This window comes from Protopterus annectens, chromosome 11.part0 (genome assembly GCF_019279795.1).
Source record: "Protopterus annectens isolate FY-2018-M chromosome 11.part0, PAN1.0, whole genome shotgun sequence".
In the NCBI taxonomy this organism is placed as follows: domain Eukaryota; kingdom Metazoa; phylum Chordata; order Ceratodontiformes; family Protopteridae; genus Protopterus; species Protopterus annectens.
In genome coordinates, this window is record NC_056745.1 from 1158589755 (window position 1) to 1158611670 (window position 21916).

Genomic DNA, 21916 nt, shown 5'->3' on the forward strand with positions numbered 1-21916 from the left:
CTATCAGGGGAGTAGAGGAAGAAATTTGAGCTGAACCGGTCAGCCAAAATGTTGACAATGGCCTCTGGTTCAGTTGAGTGATGCCATTTAAAATAAGCTCTGTGCATTGCTGTGTACTTTCTCTGAGGTTCCGGACATAGCTGTAGAAAGTTTTGTGGTTGTCCTTTGCCTGAGAGGCTATTTTTTCTTCAAATTTAACCTCTGAAATATTAATTAACCCTTTTAGCTCCCTGTTTAAATTGGCCATGGGGCTTTTATCATGTACAGATTTGTTCCACCTATGCTTGGCCAAGATTTTTTTTTCTTTTGTGGTATAACAAATTGATAGTGTGATTCCACCAGGGTGGCTTGTCTTTTGCGTTTGTCTTATTCTTGCATAATACACATGGGCACATCTTGCTCTATACAGCTATCAATATGTCTGTACAGACATTTTGTAAATAGTTCAGTGTATGCTATGGTATTTTCCAGGTTTGGTGGTGTTTGGAATTCAGCCAAAGTGTTGCTTAGTAGACAGAAGATAGCCTTAGAATAGTTCCTAAAGTTTTGGTTTTGCTGGAACCCATATTTATTCATTTTTTAAAATAATACTGCATTATTGTCAGAGCTGATGAACAATGATATTAAATTAGGTGGGGAACAATGGCTCCCCCATATTCGTGAGTGCAAGACTAAGGAAGTTTGCACCCCTGGTAGAAGAATGGACCATCTGTTCCAGGATGTTAGCATTAACAAAGTTTAGGGATTGGAACTCACTACCACCATCCATTCGCACCAATTCTAACCATTATATGTTCAAAAAATCTCTTCACATACATCTAATGTCCCAGTAGGAATGTTCTTGCTCCCACCCCTCATAACTAATAATGACAATTTCCACCTTCCTTTCTTTCTCATGTCACTCCAGCAATTTTTCCTTATTAATTCCCGATAACCCACAATTTTTTCCATGGCATCTGCAAAGACTGTATTTGACTGTACCTTGTAAGATTACGCTCCTTACATAATAACAACTCTGGATCCTTATGCATTATTACTTATCACAGCCTAAAACACCTCAAATTATCATCACTTGACTGTATTGTTTGAAATGTTTCCTGAATTTTGTAATGATATGCTTGTATCTATTTACATTTGTATAATTTATCATTAGTAATCTATTGTATGTACCTAGTTAGTTTGTTTGTTTTGTCTATGGAGCTTTTCTCCCCAGGACTCCATTGAAAACGGGTTCATTTTGGCCCAATGGACTATCCTGGTAAACCAACTGCAAATAAATAAATAAATAATAAATAAAATAAATAAATTGCCGGGCCTGTGCATTAGAAGTGGTATAGGATTCCTAATCTACAGAGGGGTAATTTAGATCCCCTGTGAATACTGTATTGGTTTGAACGGTGAGGGACTCTAGTACATTGAAATAGGCAGTATGGGCTTCCTGGGACATGGAGGGGAAACTAAAGGTTGTTTTTGGCGAGTTGCACATGTAGGAGTTCCAGTGGGTCATACACTAACTAGTCTGTCTATATTAAAACCAATCTCACATCCAGACTCCTTCAACTTTAGTTTCCTCCTGTGCAGTAGCCAGTCTAAAGGTGTGAAAGGCATTATACCCTTGCACTGCTGGGGTGTTCTCAGCGACTTTAACCCATGTCTCCATTATTACACCAATGTCTACACTCTCCAGAGAAAGGGGAAGGCTTGGTGGGAGTGGAGTTTCTTGTTAAGATTTCTAGCAGTGAGCAGTACTACCTTCAGATATTCCTTCATATGATCAATTAAGTTGGTAGGTTTATCAGTTTGGCACTTCCTAAAAAGGCACGATGGGGATAGAAAAGGTCTTATCCCCTCTAGGCCTTTCGATATTGGAAAAGTGCAGACCATCCCTGGCAAAGTAGCACAGTCTTTCAAGGAACACTTTCCTGTAACTAGTGTTCCAGATGCAGATTTGCTGTATCCAGGGCTGTATGTAAGCTTCTGAGCCCCCCCCAAGCCTTTCTGTGGTGGAGGGAAGCCTTCTAGCTTATCAGTGGTAAGCACTGGGTAACCTGTTTACCACATAAGGAGTGGTTCCTGGCCCAGAAATTGTAGTTATCGACTGTTTGGGCAATCTCTTCCATCTCTCTCAACTTTCTGATTTGAAAGGCTGCATTTGCACTTGTTTCTGTCCTGTAAGTAGTCTAGTGCAGATACAGATTGTTAGTTTTAGCACTTAAATTTGCTTATTCGTGCTCAGCATTTGTTCAGAATTTGTAAGCACTAAATAAGCTACTAATTACTATAGCACTCAACCTTCCTCATTAACTAGAGGAAAACAGTTTTTGTACTTACTTTTCTCACTTGCTTAGAGAAAAACAGCTCTTGTACTCACTTTCCTCACTTATCTAGAGGAAAATAGTTTTTTATTCAGGCATGTCCAAGGGTCAGCTCCCAGTTCTCTCCTGTCTATCTGATGAATCTGGGCATCTTGAGGCAATGTAGAAATTGCCTCATGTACACAGACAACCCTCTCCTCCTACCACCCAACACTACAACCTGTGAGAGATGCACTTATCTAGCCAAACTGGAGGTAAAGCTCTCTCCAACCAAGACTGAACTTGACAGGCATGAGGAGAAGGTAAACACCACACTCATCACATAGTCTCACTAAATGTACACTACCAAAATCCACACAAAGTAACACAAAAACATTCGCGGAGGCTCTCAATAATAATCTGTCTAAGCAACAGAGACCTCTACGCAGAAACGCAAGCAACCTCCATCCCCCAACACAACCCAAATGACATATAGCCCACAGACTCAGTGTGCCACTCAACCACAGCCAATAAGGCAAAGCAACGTACCCAACATACTAGTCATAGGTAACTCTATAGTCAGGCACACTGATGTCCCACTCACCAGGCTAAACAAGGAGAAGGTTACCGTCAGCTGCCTGTCAGGTGCCAGGATTCGCCACATAACCCACGCACTCAGGTCACTCCACAACAAGTACAAATATGACTGTCATTGTCCATGTTGGTGTGAATGACCTGAGATGTACTTCCCTGGACTACATGAAAAGAGACATGGAAGAGCTCTCTGATCTTGTAACCCAGGCAGGTATGACCCTAGCCCCGAGTAGCATTCAGCCATCACCCAGAATGGTACCGCAGTACAAGGACAAAATGATTGACTTCAACAACTGGCTAAGCTTCTGGTGTCATTCTAAGGGGATCCAGTATCTGTCTGCTTGGGATGACATGGTCGACAGACCACGATGCTTTGCCACAGATGACCTGCACCTGTCTCCCCTGGGAATCCAGATACTGGCCAAGACTCTTGCTGCCCCTATAGTGCCTCTTTTAGGCAAGGTTCAAATAACAAATTCACCACCATAACAGGAACAGGCAAGCAAAAACTGAGGGTAATGCTACTCAATGTTAGAAGTCTAACTCTCAAAATGCACTCACTCGAGGCACTCCTTAAAATGGAGAACATCAATATCTGTGCAGTGACTGAGACCTGGTTCAAGGCTCCAGAGAGCACCCCTGCACTACCAGGCTATAACTCATACCACACTTTTTGACCATGTAACCTGGACTGAAACACCAAAGGCGGAGGTGTGTCCATATTCATTAACGATATCCACACCTCCAGGCTAGTTGCTCAGCATAATGCATCAGAGGTTATCCAAGTGCAACTAACTCTGGGCAAAACTGCAATCCAAATTGCAGCTTGCTACAGATCCCCCACCATGCCCCAGGGTTCCCACTCATCTTTTCTTGATGTACTGGAAAATATTAGGGTTCAATCAAACACCCTAATAATAGGCGACTTCAACGACCCCACCATTAACTGGGAAAACTACTCATGTACCAACTCCTTAGCTCAATGCTTTCTGGAATTCATAAACTCCAATGGCCTGGATCAACTTATCCACACCCCACCAGGGGCAACAATATCACAGACCTAGTCATTACCAACATGAGTGACCAGTGTTCCACACCTGAAGTCAACTCCTCGTTGGTCTGATCCAACCATAAGCTAATCACCCTTGCTATCCACATCCTGCCCCCACCCCCTATTAAGGAAACCATGGTAGAAAATTTGTCCAAAGCCAACTTCGTGCTTCTTAAGACAGAAGTGGTGAACTTCATGACACCCATGCAGATGGACAATACAGTTACAACTGCTGAATCCTACACAAATGTACTCTATAAGCACTTACACTAGTGCATGGATCGTGCTATCCCAAACATAACCAAGACGCTATCCTCCAAAAAAAGGAAGCCAATCTGGTGGTCCCCTGCCATAAACAAACTGTACAACAGAAGGAAGAACTGTTGTAAAAGAGAGTAAAATCCCATGAGTGGAGGAGTTCCTAGGTGATCCCTTATAAGATCCTCCAAAGCTAGCTATGAAAACAAAATCGCCACTAATTCTAAGGACAACCACAAAGCATTCTATAGCTATGTCAAAAATCTCGATGGCAACACCCAGATCTGCTCTGAGTTACAGCACAACGGTATGAAAATTACAGAACCAACTGATATTGCCAACATCCTGGCAGATAGGTTCAGCGTTACCTTTACCCTCCCACCCCCTAAAGGGCCCATATCTATACAGGAAGAAAGCAGAGTCCCTGTAATCACAACTAAGCAGGTAAAAGCTGCACTCTCTAAAGCCAAAAACACAGCATCCATGGGACCGGACAACATCCCAGGATGCGTTTTACATGAACTTCAGAACGAACTAGCTCCCCACTTAAGCACCATGTTCAATAATAGCCTCGCATCAAGCTTTGTGCCCACTGAATGGCGCACAGCAACAGTGATCCCACTCCACAAAGGGGGAGCCACCACTGATCCTGGGAACTATCAACCTAATAGCCTGACAAGCCTGGTCTGCAAGGCCATGGAACGTATCATCATGGAACTCATAAACAAAGACATTGGTAACCTCCAAACTCTGGATCCCACCCAATTCAGGTTTGTGAAAGGCAGATCATGCCTCCTGAACCTGATCAACTTCTTTGAGGAAGTCACCAAAGGCTTTCAACACCATCTCCCATTCTGGAATTATAGCTAAACTCACTAAACTAGGTATAAATCCCTACATCACAAGATGGGTTGCCAACTGGCTCATTGACAGAACCCACATTGTAAAAGATGCAGACTCCAAATCTGACCTCAAAGCACTGACAAGTGGAGTACCACAGGGTTCCATCCTGGCACCTCTCCTGTTTGGTATCTACTTCTCTGAAGTACAGGCCAACACAGAAGGCCTCTGGCTAATGAAGTTCACAGATGATTGCAAACTAGGAGCCATAGTCAAGTCCCCAAATGATGTGGACATCCTACAGAAGGGCCTCGCTGAGACAGATGCCTGTTGTCAGAGCCATGGCCTCAAGCTCAATGCCAAGAAGTGCAGTGTCATCCCCTTTGGTAAAAACTCTGTACCCATGAACTACCACATAGGCAGCAATCTACTCAACACCGAATGTGTGATAAGAGACCTTGGGACCCAGGTGGACAGTAGTCTCTCCTTTGATAGTCACATCGCCACAGTAGTCAGGAAGTCCTTCTACGTGGCACACCTCATCATAAAAGGGTTCTCATCCAGGAACAAAAAAGAGGTCATCGTTTCCCTCTACGCGACACTCATTAGACCCATTATAGGGTACAACGCCCCTTTTGGAATGTACCTCACAAGACATCTGCAGCAGCTGGAAAGGCCACAGAAGTACCTCACAAAGAGGATTACTGGCCTTAAACAAATGCCCTACACTGACCGCCTCAAAAAACTCCAGCTTTACTCCGTAGCATATCGCCTACTCCGAGGTGATCTCTGCCTAACATATAAAGCTATGTCAACCCAGAGCTGTTGGACATGCTACACCTAAAGAAATCCTAATCCCTCTGAGCTACATGCTCTAGGGACCTAAACCTTGTCACCACAATAAACAGGACATGCTGGAGGGATAGATTCCTGTCCCAGAGACTTCCAATACTCTGGAACAGGCTACCCATCTATGTCAAGCAAAGTTCTTCATTAGCACTCTTCAAGAAAAATCTTGATGAGTGGATGGGAAATAGGAAATACACCCCGGGGATCACTTCTGTGTCTCTGCTCGACAGTGGCACAGGAAAATAACTTTATTGGGTGGCGTAAGCCAGGGAACCTTGTTGGCTAGGCTTACATAGGCCATTGGGCCGATAGGTTCATAGGTAGGTACAAGGCTATGTCCTCCAAGGCCGACAAATATTGTACTCCCCTGAATTGACACCAGAAGCTAAGCCAATTGTTAAAATCAATTGTTTTCTTTTGGTAATGTGGCATCATCCTTGGAGAAGGCAGTATGCTGCTTAGTGCTAGGCTCATACCTATCTGAGATACATAATCAGCAAGCTCTATCAGGTTTTGCTTCATATAGCCAAGGGAGGTACATCTCAGGTCATTAACACCCACATGGACTATGACAGAGTCATACTGGTACCTGTGGCTCAATGAGCTGAGTGCCTGTGTGACTTGATATATCTTAGTCCTGGAAAGGCAGCTAATAGTGACTCTCTCCTTACTCAGTCTGGTGAGGAGGGCATCAGTGTGCCTCACTACAGAATGACCAGTGACCAGGAAATTTGGCTGTTTGCTGGTTTGCCTTAAGGGCTTAGCAGTGGAGGCATTGGATACAAGGTTACTATGTGTAGCTGTAGGTAGTGTTTTAAAATAATTTTTAGATGATGTTGGAGGATTCTTTGTCTGACTGCACTATGCAGGAGGTCAAAGTGTTTGAGGAAGGTTAGCTCTAAGTGCTTCACCATGAATAGCTTAATGTGCAGGGTCTTTACTCTGTGTAGTAGGTGTGGTGCAAGTGTCACTGACAACCTCTATATAATTAGTTTTGGTTGTATGAAAGAGTTTTGCCTCCAGCATTAAAGTATATTTCCACCTCTCACATACTGCATTTGTTTTATTAAGAATAAGTGGGTTGTCAGTGTACATGAGGCAATTGCTACAATGTCTCAGAATACCCATCTCAACCAGACTGGCCAGAGAGAGAGAGATGGGAAGTGCATATCCATAGCTACTGATCTACTAGGGAGGACTGAGGAAAACTTAAACATTGACAAGTCAATAAGACAAGGAACATGATGAACAACTCTCAGCAACGAGCAAATTGGATGCTCTAATAGTTAAAAAAAAATCTGTCGAGACAGTAATGTCACAAAACTGTAGACCACAAACCTTCCTAATGCAAACTAATTGGTTTGGAGCCCAAGTGCATAAACCAGAAGTAAGACACTTTTAGAATAACAGACACAATAAACCTGCAACCAGTAATTCCCTTCTCAGAAGTATGTAGGCTATCCTTTCTTGTCACAAGAGTATAGACCACAAATCTTCCTAACGTAAAATAACAGGTTTTGAGCGCAAATACTTAAATCAGAATAAAGACACTTAGAATAACAGGCACAATAAGCTTTCACAAGCAATTCACAGCTCAGAAGGATGGAGGCTACCTTCTTCTCTCACAAGAGTGCAGACCACAAATCTTAATGTAAAATAACTGGTCTGGAGCTTAACCACTTAAACCAAAACTAAGACACTTTTAGAATAACTGACATAATAAGTCTTCAACCAGCAATTCCCAACTCAGAAGGGTGTAATCTACCTCTCCTGCCACAAATGTAGACCAGAAACCTTCCTTATGCAAGATAAGTAGTTTGAAGTCCAAGTGTTTAAATCAAAAACTAAGAGGCTCAGAATATCAATTACAATTTAATCAGACTACTTGTTGTTGTGTCTTTCGGCTTTTCCCGGTTAGGGGTTGCCACAGCGAATCTCCAGTCCACTAATGATTGGCAGTTGATTTTTACGTACCGAGTTGCCAACTCTGATGCACAACCTTCAATAAGGGTACGCCCATTCACGCATGTCTCCACGCAGAAGACGCTCTTGCTGAGAATCGATCCAGACAGCGTCTTACTGTGAGGCGACAACACTACTGCAGCACCACCACCGCAGTTAATTTAATCAGACTACTAATAAGCAATAATAAATGCAGCAGATTAAATGCAACTGAATACTTAACTTTTGGCTGCACGTTCTTAAAGTAATAAAGTAGGAAGAATCACAGATGCAGTAAAAACAGCTGAATAAAGTGTGTTTTTTGTTTTAGGAAGTGGGAGGGGAGGAAAAAAGAAGTTATGTACTCACCATAACGTTCCATCTGAGTAGTTCTACTTCACTTGTCTTCAACTTGTGGGTACTAGATCCATATCGGATCCAAGCTGGCAACTTCACTAGCATCTGCTCCGAGCTCCAAGCTGCTCCCCTTACCCATAATACACTATCACTACCTTCCATCCCCCAGATTGAGTTTGCTGCAATTTACACTGAACAACTCGACCTCAAAAAACACCTCACACACCTAAAACCAGCTAAAAAGGTGTCCATGTGGTAAGGCCAGGGGGAAGGAGGGAGGGATGGTTGAAGACAAATGAAGTACAACTACTCAAATGGAACATTATGGTGAGTACATATCTTCTTTATCTGAAGTAGTTTACTTCATTTGATCTTCAACCTGTGGGACATGGGTTGAATACCATAGGCAAGCTGGGGGTGGTAGGCTCTAAGATAAGGATGGTGAAGCTAAAATGCCCTGCAGGACTGCCAAAGCAAAGCCTGCTCGGGATCTGGAATATAAAGGGAGGTTGTAGTGCTTGGAAAATGTATGCACGGAGCTCCATGTAGCAGCATCTAGAATGTCCTTTGTAGCCACCCTTCTTAGGAAGGCTGTGGAGGGTGGCTGTGGCTCTGGTGGAGTGTGGTCTGACACTGGCTGGCACACCCTTTCCATGGAAAGAATAACAGAATCTGATGCAATGTCCAATCCATTTTGAAATTGTTTGTTTGGAAATTGCTTTTCCTTGCACTCCAGGAGCGTAAGCTACAAATAGTTGGTCAGACTTTCTGTTGGCCTTTGTTCTGTCCAAGTGGTAGCATAGTTGTCTGTGAATGTCCAAAGTGTGCAGCAGCTTTTCCCCTTTATTTTGAGGATTGGGGAAGAAAGTAGGCAGGTGAATTGCTTGATTTAGAGACACCCTGGATATCACTTTTGGCATAAAAGAAGGATTGGTTCTTAAAGAAACCCTGTCCTGATGAAAAATGAGGAATGGAGGTACTGCCATGAGGGCCTGTATCTCCAAAACTCTTCTTGCTGAGGTTATTGCCAACAGGAAAACTGTTTTCCAGGAAAGAAATTGCAATTCTGCAGATGCTGCTGGTTCAAAGGGAGGAAGAGATAATTTTTCCAACACGAAATTGAGGTCCCATGCAGGCACTGGTGGTTTTCTGGGAGGCTTGATATTCTTTACCCCTCTTAGAAATTGTCTTAGCAAAGGATGTGAGAACACAGGTGGATCAGTGTTGTATCTTGCTGAAATTGCTGAAGCGTGTATTTTTATGGAAGAATAGGAAAGTCCATTATGCAACATGTCTGCCAAGTATTCCAATATCTGTGGGATGTTCATTACTGATGCATCCTGTCCCTTGTTGGTATTCCCGATGCTGAATCTCTTCCATTTGGCTGAATAAGCTTTTCTGGTGGAAGGTCTGCGCGCTTCTAATAATATCTGTTTAACTTCCTTGGAGAGAGAGATATGGGGAGAAATCATGGGACCCTCCAAGCTGTCAGCTGCAGAGTTTGCAGGTTGGGATGAACCGTCCTATAATTGTGCTGAGTCAAGAGTGGAGACCATAGAGGCAGGGTCCACGGTTTGGTGCAAGTTATGCTCCTTAGTAATGGATACCAGTGCTGTCTTGGCCAATCTGGAGCTATTAAGATGCCTTTCGGTTGCTCTGCTTTGATCTTCAGTAACACCTTGGTCATCAATGGTAGAGGTGGGAATGCATAGATTGTTAGAGAGTTCCAGCTGAATGAGAGAGCATCTGTTTTCCAGGCTTGTGGATGGTGTGACCTCGAGCAGAACCTTTTCAGATGATGATTGAGGTGGGAGGCAAAGAGGTCTACGTCCGGCCTCCCCCATGCAGAAGTTATTTGTGCAAAAATGTCTGGATGCAACATCCATTCGTGTGGATCCAGGATGTTTCTGCTTAGACTGTCCGCTAGAACATTGTCCCTGCCCGGAACAAACTGGGATTGTAGCTGTATGTTCAGTTTCAGGGTTTTTTCCCAAAGAGTCATTGTTAGTCTGCAAAGGGGGTAAGAATGAGTACCTTCCTGCTTGTTTATGTACCACATAACAGTGGTGTTGTCTGTCTTTATTAGTAGATGACCTTGCAGAAGATATTTTCCGAAGGCCTCGATTGCATGCATTACTGCTAACATCTCTTTTTGATTGATGTGCGGATGTACTTCCTGGGGAGTCCATTGCCCTTGAATACATCTGCCCTCCATGTGCGCCCCCCATCCATGGTCTGAGGCGTCTGTTGTAATGGTTTGGCTTGTTGGAGGCTTGTTGAAAGGCATACCTTTGTTTAACTGGCTTGCTTGGGCCCACCACAAAAATTCCCTTTGTAGACATGGGATGAGTGGGATAATTGCTTCTAAGTTGTGGCTGTGCCGAGACCATAAACTTTTTGGGTACCATTGTAGTTTTCCCATGTGTAGTCTTGCCAGTGGAATCAGTAGTATGCAAGATGCCATGAAACCCAGGGCCTGCAGGATTTTCCTTGCAGTCATCTGGGTGAGCTTTGCTAGGCTTTTGAAGTAATGTGGTAATTGTTCTTGCTTCTCTTCTGTGAGGTAAGCCATTTGTGATTCTGTGTCTAGTTTGGCTCCTAGAAAAGTTATTTGCTGGGATGGCAGTAGTCTTGATTTTTGTAAGTTGACTGTGTATCCCAAAGCCTGTAGTAAGTGAATGACATAATTCAAGTTTTTTGTCAAGGCTTGCTTGCTGTCTGCTTGTATAAGGCAGTCGTCCAGGTAAGGGTATATTTGTATCCCCTGGAGTCTGCAGTGTGCAATTACTGATGCCAGGCATTTCGTGAATACTCTGGGCGCAGTAGATAAGCCAAAAGGCAATGCTGAGAATTGATAATGCTCTGAACCTGCAAGAAATCTGAGGTATCTTCTGCAACTGTGTCTGATTGGGACATGCAGGTATGCCTCCTTGAGGTCCTGAGTAACCAGCCAAGACCCCTTGCCCAGCATGGGAAGGAGTTGCTGTAGCGTCAGCATTTTGAATTTTGGTACAATGAGAAAAGTGTTTAGAGCAGACAAGTCCAGTATAGGTCTCCATTGCTTTTCTTTTCTTGGAACAAGGAACAGTCTTGAGTAAAATCCCTGGCCTTGTTCTTGAGGAGGAACCTTTTCTATTGCTTTGATTTGTCTCAGCTTTGAAATTTGTTCGAATGCCTCTGCCCTTTGATTTTGTGGCAGGTTTGGCATGCCTTGTCTTGTTGGCAATGTATGGAAGTGGAACCTGTAGCCTTGATCTATTATGTCCAGAATCCATTTGTCCTTTGTTAAAATGTGCCAAATTTTTGAAAATAAGGATAATTTTCCGCCTATAGGTGCTTCTCTTTGAGCCTTGGTCGGCGGTGTCAAAGGCAAGTCATTGTGATTGTCCCTGTGGGGCAGGGGAAGTCCCTGCGCCACCTCTCTGATTAGTCGGTTGCCATTGGTGTCCCCTGGAGGAGCCTCTGTATTGCCATCTTCCTCGGGCACGCCTGTTTTTTCCCCTTTGAAACTTGTCAGTGTCCGGAAAGGACCAGTTCTTAGAAGGCCAATTCCTGCTGAACCTAGGAGGCTGAACCTGGAGGAAATCCTGGACTGTTTGCACTGATTTAGCCTTTTCCTCAATTGATTTCAACACATCCTGAGCATTAGTACCAAATAGCTTGTGCTTTTCCAGAGGTGCATCTAGAAGCTTTGCTTTAACATGATCTGGTAATGGCTGTTCTTTTAACCATGCATGTCTACGTATGACAGCCCCTGTCATAGCTGCCCTACATGAAGCCTCCAATGCATCATAACCACACTGAAGAAAATGATTGCTAACCTGCTGTGTGTTGTGAACCACATCCTGCAAGGCCTTTCTATCTAAAGGCTCAGGAGAGGCTAACTTTTTCTGCAAATCATCCATCAAGAAATCCTGATACTGAAACATATGAAAAAGGCAATTGAGGGCTCTCATGGCCAGTGTGGTTGAGGTATAAACTTTTTTGCCCCACCTCTCCAGGGACCTAGCTTCCCTGTCTGAGGGCAAAGGATTCTTGGCCGTGGATGTTGTCACCCCTTTGGGCCCCTGGGAAATTGTTTCTAGAGCAACAGCATAGGCCTTAAAGAAATGTTTGTGAGTTTCAGGGACCCTGTAGTATCTGTCCGGCTTGACAGGAGCAGGGGGGAGAGAATCAGGAGAAGCACTCGAATCTGAGTACACATCATCCAGTACATCTAACACTGGAGGGATAGCTAAAGGCCTGTGCTGGGGAAGCTTAAGGAAGGTACGAAGCCGTTTCCTGGAGTCGGAGAATTCCTGGCCTTGCCACTGAAAGTGCTCCCTCATGGAGTGGAGAATTTCCCCAAAAGAGATATCCTCAGGTGGAGAAGCAGAGGGATTAGAATCCTCCGCATCTGAATCCTCGTAGGCCTGGAAGGACTCTTCCTGGGTATCTGAATGATCACAATCACCAGAGGCTTCTTCTGTAGAGAGGGTGTCAGTATGCTCAACCCTGGGCCTTTTGTCAGAAGGTGGCTGAGATCCTCTTTCAGGATGGGCCTGGGAGCCTCTGATTAAAGAAATTAAATCTGCTGCTAAAGACATGATTTGTTTATCAGTAGTGGGCCGAGGCAAAGCTTTAGGAGGGTGAGACTTAGCCTGGCCAGCAGCCTTAGCACGTGTGTAGGCTTTGATAGACATAGACATAGGAGGCCTAGCTGCCCCACGTGCTGGAGTAACCTTGTCCACCGGTATGGTCTCAGGCAAATCTTGGGCTTCAGTGTCTGGAGGAAAATCAACAACCGGCACCGGCGCAGGCTCCGGGACCGGAGTGATCGGTAAAGCGGTGTCGTCGGTCCGGAGCGGTGGAACAACCACCTCAGAAGAGACCGATGCACTCACGGAAGTTTTTGGCGTGGTGTCGGTGGAAGTCGCGGGCCGAGAAAGTCGGTCCCGGTCCTTTCGTTTTTTTGGAAATATGAGGCGTCGGTTGTTCCGACGGCATGGTATAAGAGTATTTATCGCCAAAAAAGTCTTCAGCAAACTCTGCCCGGTGCCTGAGTGTGTGCTTATTGAAGCAAGCACAGGCAGCACAGGCCGAGACGTCGTGGTCTGGGCCAAGGCAGGGGAGGCAGTAAGAATGGAAGTCCTTATGAGGTATTTGTTTACCACAAGACAAACAGTTATTAACTTTTTCAGTTTTTTCTGACATCGGCTGAGGCAAGAAAAAGATCCCCAACGGGGTACTTAGCTTTTTGATGACTTCGGATACGTAAAACACAGGAGCTGACCGACCGGCACTTGTGAACTGCTTCTGCTTCGGGCACCGCGCGGCAAGAAAGACTGAGGAAGATGGCGTCGGCTGATGCTTTTATACCCCAGCCGCTCTGATGTCGGGGAGGAGGCGACATCAGCCGACGCCGGACCCAGACTTTGGAATCCGGCCGACCGAGGGCTGCCTGAGGCAGGACAACCCATATGTAAGGACTGCAGTTGCATTCTTGAAGGACATCCACAAACGGGACTGAATAGCCTCTGGAAATTATCTGAAGCACCCAATGGTCTGATGATACGGACTCCTATGCAGTCAGGTGCAATGACAGAAGACCCCCGACTGCCTCCAGAGCACAGCAGTCAGGCAACCCCTGAGGGCTGCTATGCAGGCCTGTCCAAGAAAGGTTCTCAAGACCCAAAATTCCTCGGACTCCCTCTGCCTCTGGGCCGGCGTCTATCCTATCCCCCTCTGCCTCTAGAGGAAGAAGAGCCCCAAGTGTCCTGGGAATACTGAGACTTCTGGAACATCTTCTTTTGCCCTCGCTGATTCTGGGAAAAGGATCTCTGAGGGTTCGAGAAGCGAATTCCGATGGCAGTGTCTTCCCTTCCTTCTCAATCTGGACCAATGTGTCTCGGACGGTCTTACCAAAAAGGATAGCACAGTCATAAGGAGCGTTCACAAAAGACACCTTGAAGGGTTCCGTGAACTGACAATCAGAGGCAGGCGTTGCGCCTCATGGACACATCGAACCCAGGTGTCCTAGCTGCTCCTTCAGTAGCATGTGAGAGGAGTCGCATGGACATGTATGAAACCGCTGTCAAGGTATCCATCCACGCGGAGAACATGGCTCTGTCCTCCTGCAACATGGACTCTGGGGGAAACTCAGACAGTTCCTTAACCAGGTCGCGATGTAGTCTAGTGACGTGGGCCAAATAGTTCAGCTCCCTGATAGCAAAGGTCGCTGAAGCATAATTCTGCTTCCCTAGGCGGGCAATCATCCTAGACTCATGGTCAGGGGGATGGACCGAGGAACTCTTCTGGGCTAGTTCCTTTTTGGTGGCAGCTGCTACTAACATAGCTTCTACAGGAGACCCTTTATTCCACGCTGGCCTGTCTGCAGGGGGCTCAAAATTTTGTCTGCGCATTTAGGGATTGGTTCCACCATGTCCAGCTCCTTCCAAGCCCGTGAGGTGACCAAATCCGCCAGGGGATCTACATTTAAAAGTACAACAGCAGTAGGGCAGTTGGGTGTGAAAAATCAACGCAGACAGAGATCAAGCAATAGTTAGGCAGAGAACAGCAAGTCAAACAAGCACTACAGCTAAATAAAGATGCCTCTAAACATTTCCAATTATTTCCAGTTAAATTAGAAATGCTATTTCTTATCTCCTCCAACTAATTTAGCTGGATGTTACTCATGGTCTACAAAGAATTCTTTTTTAACTGATCCTAGCCAAGACTTCTTAAAACTTCAAAAGAACAAAAAATTAAAAAAAAAAAAATGCAAATTAAGAAAAAGACAAAAAACAGAAGTAACCAAACATTAAATGAATAACTTCAATCCAAAATCAAATGCAGAGATCAGCAATAGTCCGTAAGAGAACAGCAAGTCAAACAAGCACTACAGCTTAAAAAAAAAAAAAAAAACACGAAAATGATCAATGAAATCAGTGTTTGACCCCAGTTAACAAATGCGAATACAATAAAATAAATTCCTTTGTTTTCTCTAAGTAACAAATTGATCCTTGTCAAACAGCTACAACTCTAAATAGAAAAGTTATTTATAAACTTACTGGTAAAACTACCCTGAAAATATAATTAATATGCTAACAAAAATGTGAAAATAGAAAGAATGAACAGTTCATTAAATGTAACCTACTGAAAATGGTGTGACAACTTTTGGCAAACTGTCTTGCTTTCTATTTCCTTGTTATGTAGCTGAGCCTGGAGGAGGGCTTCATTGAAGATTGGTCGATTCACTTCGTACCTCAAAGTTTGACCGTCTTCATTTTGAACAACTTCCATAGTACATTTCAACAGGAAGGAGTGATACTGCAAAATATAGTTTTCAAGTCCCTGTGATGATAAATAAAAAAAAAAAAAAAAAAAAAAAAAAAATAGGAAATTAGTTTTAGAGATGCGCTTTACATTGCCACCTTGTTAAACTAAACTCCTGCAGTCTCATTTTTTTTCCTAAGTCATAATTTTCACGATCTATGCCTCCATCAACTGCTTCACTACCCTACATTGTCTGAAAAAAAAGCGACAATGTGAGTCACAGACTTAACAGCTAGATTCAATACCCAAAAGATCTTCTATGGCGTTTATCTGTGCATGTGAGCACAGGTACGTGTGTGTGTGTCTTTCTCTCTCTGTGCGTGCAAAGTAAGAACTCAATGACTAACCAAAGGATGTCATTGTTCACATTAAAATACTGCCTCTCATTTTTAAATCAATCATTTTGTCAATGTGAAGCTATTCACATTTTTTGGTATGCAGCTGGCCATTTCCAAGCAATGTAAGATGTTACACCTGCCTGAACCTACCTTTTACAACAAAACACCGGTAACCTACCGTCTAACTGGCAAAGGATTTTTCCTTTACTTCTTAGCTGTCACATGAATAATAGGCAAGAAAACTTAGCTTTATTAAACAATATGCACAGAATCTAAAACTTGATGAAAAATCTGCCAAAAAGGAGATTTCATGACTGCAGAAATAACAGCTAAATGAGGTACTTAAAACAGTGCTACACAGAACATATTTTTGCACCAGTGCCAAGGAGATAAATGACACATAAACACACTGAATTCTGTTTGGCAATGTCGGTCACCGTTTGGCCTGATCTTCACACAGTTAGTGTGTCCTCCTAGCACTCTCATGCTCTGGTGTCAGTTGATGCATACCCCATACTAATGAAATGCTGCCTTCCACCATATTCAGTTTTTCTAGCAAGACACTTGCCACTCAGGAGGCATGAGGACAAACTTAAAGAGTTTTTTAGAAATGTAACATGTTACAAAATGGAAAATAGCATTACAGGATCTGTAAAATATCAGTTTGATTACTGAAACTTGATGGATTACTAGAGAACATAGCTGGGAAAAATGTGCTAAAATGTGGACGATGAAGGAATACCAATCTTGAGAGGAAAAGTAACTGTTAAAACATGCAGTAGTCTGGGGAAAATACTACAAATACAAAAGGAACATCAGACTTAACAGGTACTTCTTCCAAAAAAGCAGCGTTATACAGATGTCCCAAAGAAGATAAACAAGCTTTTAAAAAATCTGTTGAACCTTGAATATTTAACAATTATCTCTGTAAGTTATTCTGTTATGGGATTTAAATATGTCTGACCAGAAGTACAATCAAAGTTACACCATGGATTAGATGAATACATTTATAAACTATTTGTTCATCGGATAACTAATAGGAATCATAGGAAAAAACAAAGCAACTGAATCTTATGACCATTTATGCCACCCTTAGACTACAGGCAGTCCCCAGGTTAAGGACGAGATCTGATTTTTAGTTGTCCTTAAGTCAAATTTGTATGCAAGTCGAAACACGTACATGGAACAGTCTACTGTACTGTACTGCAGTACAGTAGAATGTTCCATACAAAAAAATATATGTTAAACTTACCAATTTTTAAGCTTCACGTCAAATTTCTGTACTACAGGCATTACACTTGAATGTTTTCCACTCTTTCCTGAACTTTCAGACCTCTGCCAGGCCTCCTGCCGTCACCTAGACCCTAGTGAGCTGCAATGTAATTTGCCCATTCTACTGTACAATACAGTAACTGTTTCAATACTGTGTACTGTACAAACCAGCAGTCTTGACCAATCAGATTGTCATCACAGTGATCTCCTAACCAATCAGATCTCTGGTTCTGTGTGAAGGCGGAAGTAACTACTCTAACAAGAACGTGTGAGCAGCTTCACGAACAGGGAAAATGGATAAAAGAAAAGTACAACAGAATTCTTTATTTTAAGGTAAGATTTGGGCAACTTTAAAATTTTTTATTTATTTTCACATTAATTCTGACATTGCAGCAGCCCGTTCTTATCTACGGGTTTTCCTTATGTTGGATGTCTGTAACTTGGGGACTGCCTGCACCTCCTTTTCAAGAACGTCTAGGCCAGTCAAGCCAGGGGTGAATTTGTGAATACCCATCCAATCATCCACTTCCCTCATAGGCTCATAACTGACCACTAGGCTAACACCCCCGGGGGGAGGGTGTCTTAAGCCTAGCCATGTTTCTCATGGTGAAAATCAAACCCTGTACCTTGCCTTTGTGAGGTAAACACTTTAACCATTATACCAACACCTGTATCACACTGCTTAGGTTTGCAGCGGGAACCTATTCCAGAGGTGGGATGGCCCTGCATAATGAAACTCTACCCGTGTTTTATGTACTTGCTGATAAAAATTTAGATAGCCGATTCAGGAATTTGTAAGACTACTCGATATTTGGAGATATAACAGATCCAGGACCACTAGGTCCCTCAATGAATGGAAGGCAAGGCGTAGATCTCCCACTGGAGTCTATAAATTACTGAATAAAAGGATAGTGCTTTTAGTCTTTACTGGTAGCCCAGAGTTTTTAAACCAGTGATCTTAGGAACCTCTGGAGTCTTTCTAGTTGTTTGATATGTCTAGTGTGGCACACTATAAAGGGAGAACTGTATTCAATAACTGGCCTAATCAATGCTGATGAAATTATTACGGGACAATAACCTCTTTAGGTCTGGATGGAAGTTTGGCAATTAACTGTGCTAAGTAGAAGGGCTTTCTATCTACTGTTACACGATGATCAAAGAACAGGGAATTATCATCTAAAAGTTCCAGGATCTTTAACATTCTCAGTTTGGAGTGGGTTGTTGTTTATGTTGTATGCTGCGGGAAGGGATTGTTTATCAAATGTGATAATATTGCATTTCTTGGCATTTAATCTGAACCCATTTTTAGCACACCAGATATTTATGAGTACAAGTTCTTGAACGACTTTAACATCAGAGAGGGACTTGACAATGATTCCCAGATTACAGTCTCTACAAAGCTGGTTAACCAGAGGACTTGATTCAGGGTCTGAAGATCAGAAAAGTAAGTGCCACACAAAAGATGTCCCAGGACTGAATCCTGTGCGACACCTGTAGTCACCTTTATCTTCTCTGATAAGGTACCTGCTACCTGCACTGTACGAGTTCTGTTTTAGCCAATTTGCTAATCCATCTTACCATGAGCGCTCCTCACTCTGGAGAATACACTCATCTATGCCGTTACAGAGAGACATGGTTTAAATCAGCACAAAGTACCCCAGCAGTGCAAGATTTCAGTGCTTTCCACACATTTAGATCATCAGTTGCTCACACACAGGGACAAAAGGGAAAGTTGTACCATTCTATATTAGCAACAAGCAGAACTCTAAGTTGGTTAAACAGGACTGTGCCCTGGAATTTATCCATGTGCAAATCAGCTAAGACAAAGTCCCATACTGTACCTAGCAAGAAATAGATCACCCTCCTATGTCCCTAGAATCCCATAGCTTATCCCTAGACCCACTGGAGACACTCATCATTAAACCACATAACTTATTTATGGGACACTTAACTACCCCAACAATGCCAAATAAGAGGTCAAGATAGCTTCGCAGGCCAAAGACAACCACAAAGCCTTCTACAGCTATGTCCAAAACCTCAAAGGCAGCACACATCAGTGTGTGGAAATACTAACTAATGGTGCCACCTTCACTGAGCAGAGCCCTATAGTGAATTAACTCCCTGACAATTTTAGCTCAAACTTCACCCCCCACCTCGTTCCAAGAGATACTTGTTAGCATACCCCCCAAAACTACTAACAGGGAATAGGTTCTTGTGGTGCTCAATAGTGCCAAAAACACAGCCTCAATGGGTCCCAACGATATCCCAAGATACCTCCTACATAGCTTGAAACATGACTTATCAGGAAAACTTGAGTCACTTTTTAACTACTGCCTCAAAACAGGCTTTGTACCACAAGAATAGAGGACTGCAACGGTTATCCCACTTTGCAAGGGTGGACCATCAACCAACCCTGGAAACTGCAGACCTATTAGACTGGACTAGTCTAATATGCAAAGCTATGGAACAGATTATTATGGATGTGATCAATAAAGACATTGGTCCAGTGTCTGAAGGTCGCCTAACAAAGTTTGACTTTGTCAAAGGAAGGTCATGCCTACTTAACCTGATGGACTTCTTTGAGAAGGGCACCAAGGCAATGGATAAGGGGTAACAGTGCATACTGCTTACCTGGACCTGGCTAAGGCATTTGATACAACACCCCACGCAGGTACAGATGACAAACTCACTGAACAGGGCATAAACCCATGCATAATTCTGGATTGCCAACTGACTCACAGACAGGACCCATGAAGTCAGGATTGGTGAGACCACCTCCACTAAGAGACTGGTTACCAGCAGAATACTTCAGGGTTCCTTATTGGAACTGCTCCTATTTAGCATCTACTTCTCAAAGAAAAATGCTAATGTCAAGGGCTTTTGGCTGACCATGCTCACAGATGACTGCAATCTGAGCGCCATCACACATTCCTCTATGACAAAAACTTTTTACAAGAGGGTCTAACAGGCAAATGACTGGTGTCAAAGTCATGGATTAAAACTCAATCCCAAGAAAGGCATTACAAGTGCCTTTTGGGAAAACTGCCACCCAGGCTAATTACTCCAGCAAAAAGACACTCCTAAGAACTGACTCAGTAGTCAGAGATCTGAGAACACATGTAAACAGTAATCTGGCCATTGACCAACTTGTGGCCAAAGTAGTAAAGGAAAAAATTTAGTTAACCAGTCTTATAAGTAAAGGCATAGCATCCACATCCAAGGAAGTCATAGTGCCACTTTACTTGGCCCTTATCAGACCCATCATAGAGTATTATTGCCTACTTCAGCATGTACCTGACCAGACATATGCAATAGCTGTAACACCCACAAAGGCTCCTTACCAGGAGAATCCAGGTTATAACCACATTGTCCTATAAAGATCACCTTAAAGCCCTGTCTCTATACTCGGTCTCCTACAGGTTATTGAGAGGTGGTCTATGCCTGGCATACAAAGCATCCTCACATCCATCTCCTATGGACCTTTTGTACAACCACAAAACAAACAGCATCAGAACCACTAGATCTAAGAATTTAAATTCTTCTGGACATAAATAAGACATGTTGGTGAGACAGATGTGTCTCAAAGGATCCCCCACAATCTGGAACATGCTCTCCATCAATGTAAAGCAGAGTCCATTCCTAACCCTATTTAAGTGTAACCTTGAACAATGGATAGGAAATCAGAAATTCATCCTGGCTCTGGCCCTAATGTCTCTAATAGACAGAGGCAAACATTATTGCCTAAACTAACATACCCCCCTCACATTACCTCTAGAAACTTCTTAACTAAGGTTTCCATCTTTCGCTGTGGCTAAAACAGGAGTGAGGCAACACCCCTCACATTACCCATAACCCCGCCCATTTCCAGCCCCTCCTCGCCCACTTTCTGCCTACTTTGTGATGTCACTATGACACCAGCTGACAGAGAATGCCCACTTTTTCCATTCCTCTTGCCTACTTTCAGCAGATTTACTATGCTTTTCTGTAAAAAAGCATAGCAAATCAGATGATTTAACAAACTCTGACAGTCCGTTTCCTTTTCTGAAACAGAATACCAGAGTTTGTACAGTGCTTTATGGACTACTGGAGAATTGATTTAGTTTCCTGATAGTCTGAAAAAAAAAACAGATAGGTAGCAACCCTATCCCTAACATACCTCTTCCTAATAAATGCCCATGACACATAAGGACACAAGTGAGTCGGGTTGTATGACTATGTTTATAAAGGCCCTGGGGGCTGTTAAGGCACTACGTACCTATGACTGTAATTGTTAATACACTAAGCTTACTAACAATGCTACCAAGGGGGATGGTGTCAAATGCCTTGGCGAGGTCAAGGTACTGTGTGAACAACATGACTAGTACCAACAGCCTGGGCTACTCTATCAAAGAGAACCAGATCCATTACAGGATCTACCTCTGACAAAGCCAAACTGCTGTGGGGCTAGCTTGGGTTGTGTGATTAACAATTTAATGCTGTAGAAGATTTAGACATGCGCCCAGATCAGTTTTTACTATGGGCAAACAAAAATGGACTTTAATGTGCTTTTTTGGTAATGAAAATAAAAGTTCACTTTGTACATTCGAAGAATACAAACTGGGGAATTAAGTTTTATATAGAGTGACCAAGTTGCACTTCACATTATCCAAATGATAAAAAGTGTTTGTATATAATGTATGGTCCTTCCCACTGCATTACATCAAGCCATATCACATACATATATATATATATATATATATATATATATATATATATATATATATACATACACATATATATACACACACACATATATATGTTTTACTCTT

The 21916-nt window shown here is 43.1% G+C and overlaps 1 protein-coding gene across 1 annotated transcript in view; it reads right to left on the reverse strand.

The window, feature by feature from the left end:
- SLC26A5 (solute carrier family 26 member 5) overlaps positions 1-21916 on the reverse strand; it is a 1021139-nt gene that overhangs the window by 764650 nt on the left and 234573 nt on the right. Inside the window, exon 2 of the mRNA XM_044088519.1 lies at positions 15320-15516. Coding sequence (XP_043944454.1) covers positions 15320-15465 — 146 coding nt within the window. The 5' untranslated portion in view covers positions 15466-15516. The remainder of the gene's footprint in view (positions 1-15319; positions 15517-21916) is intronic.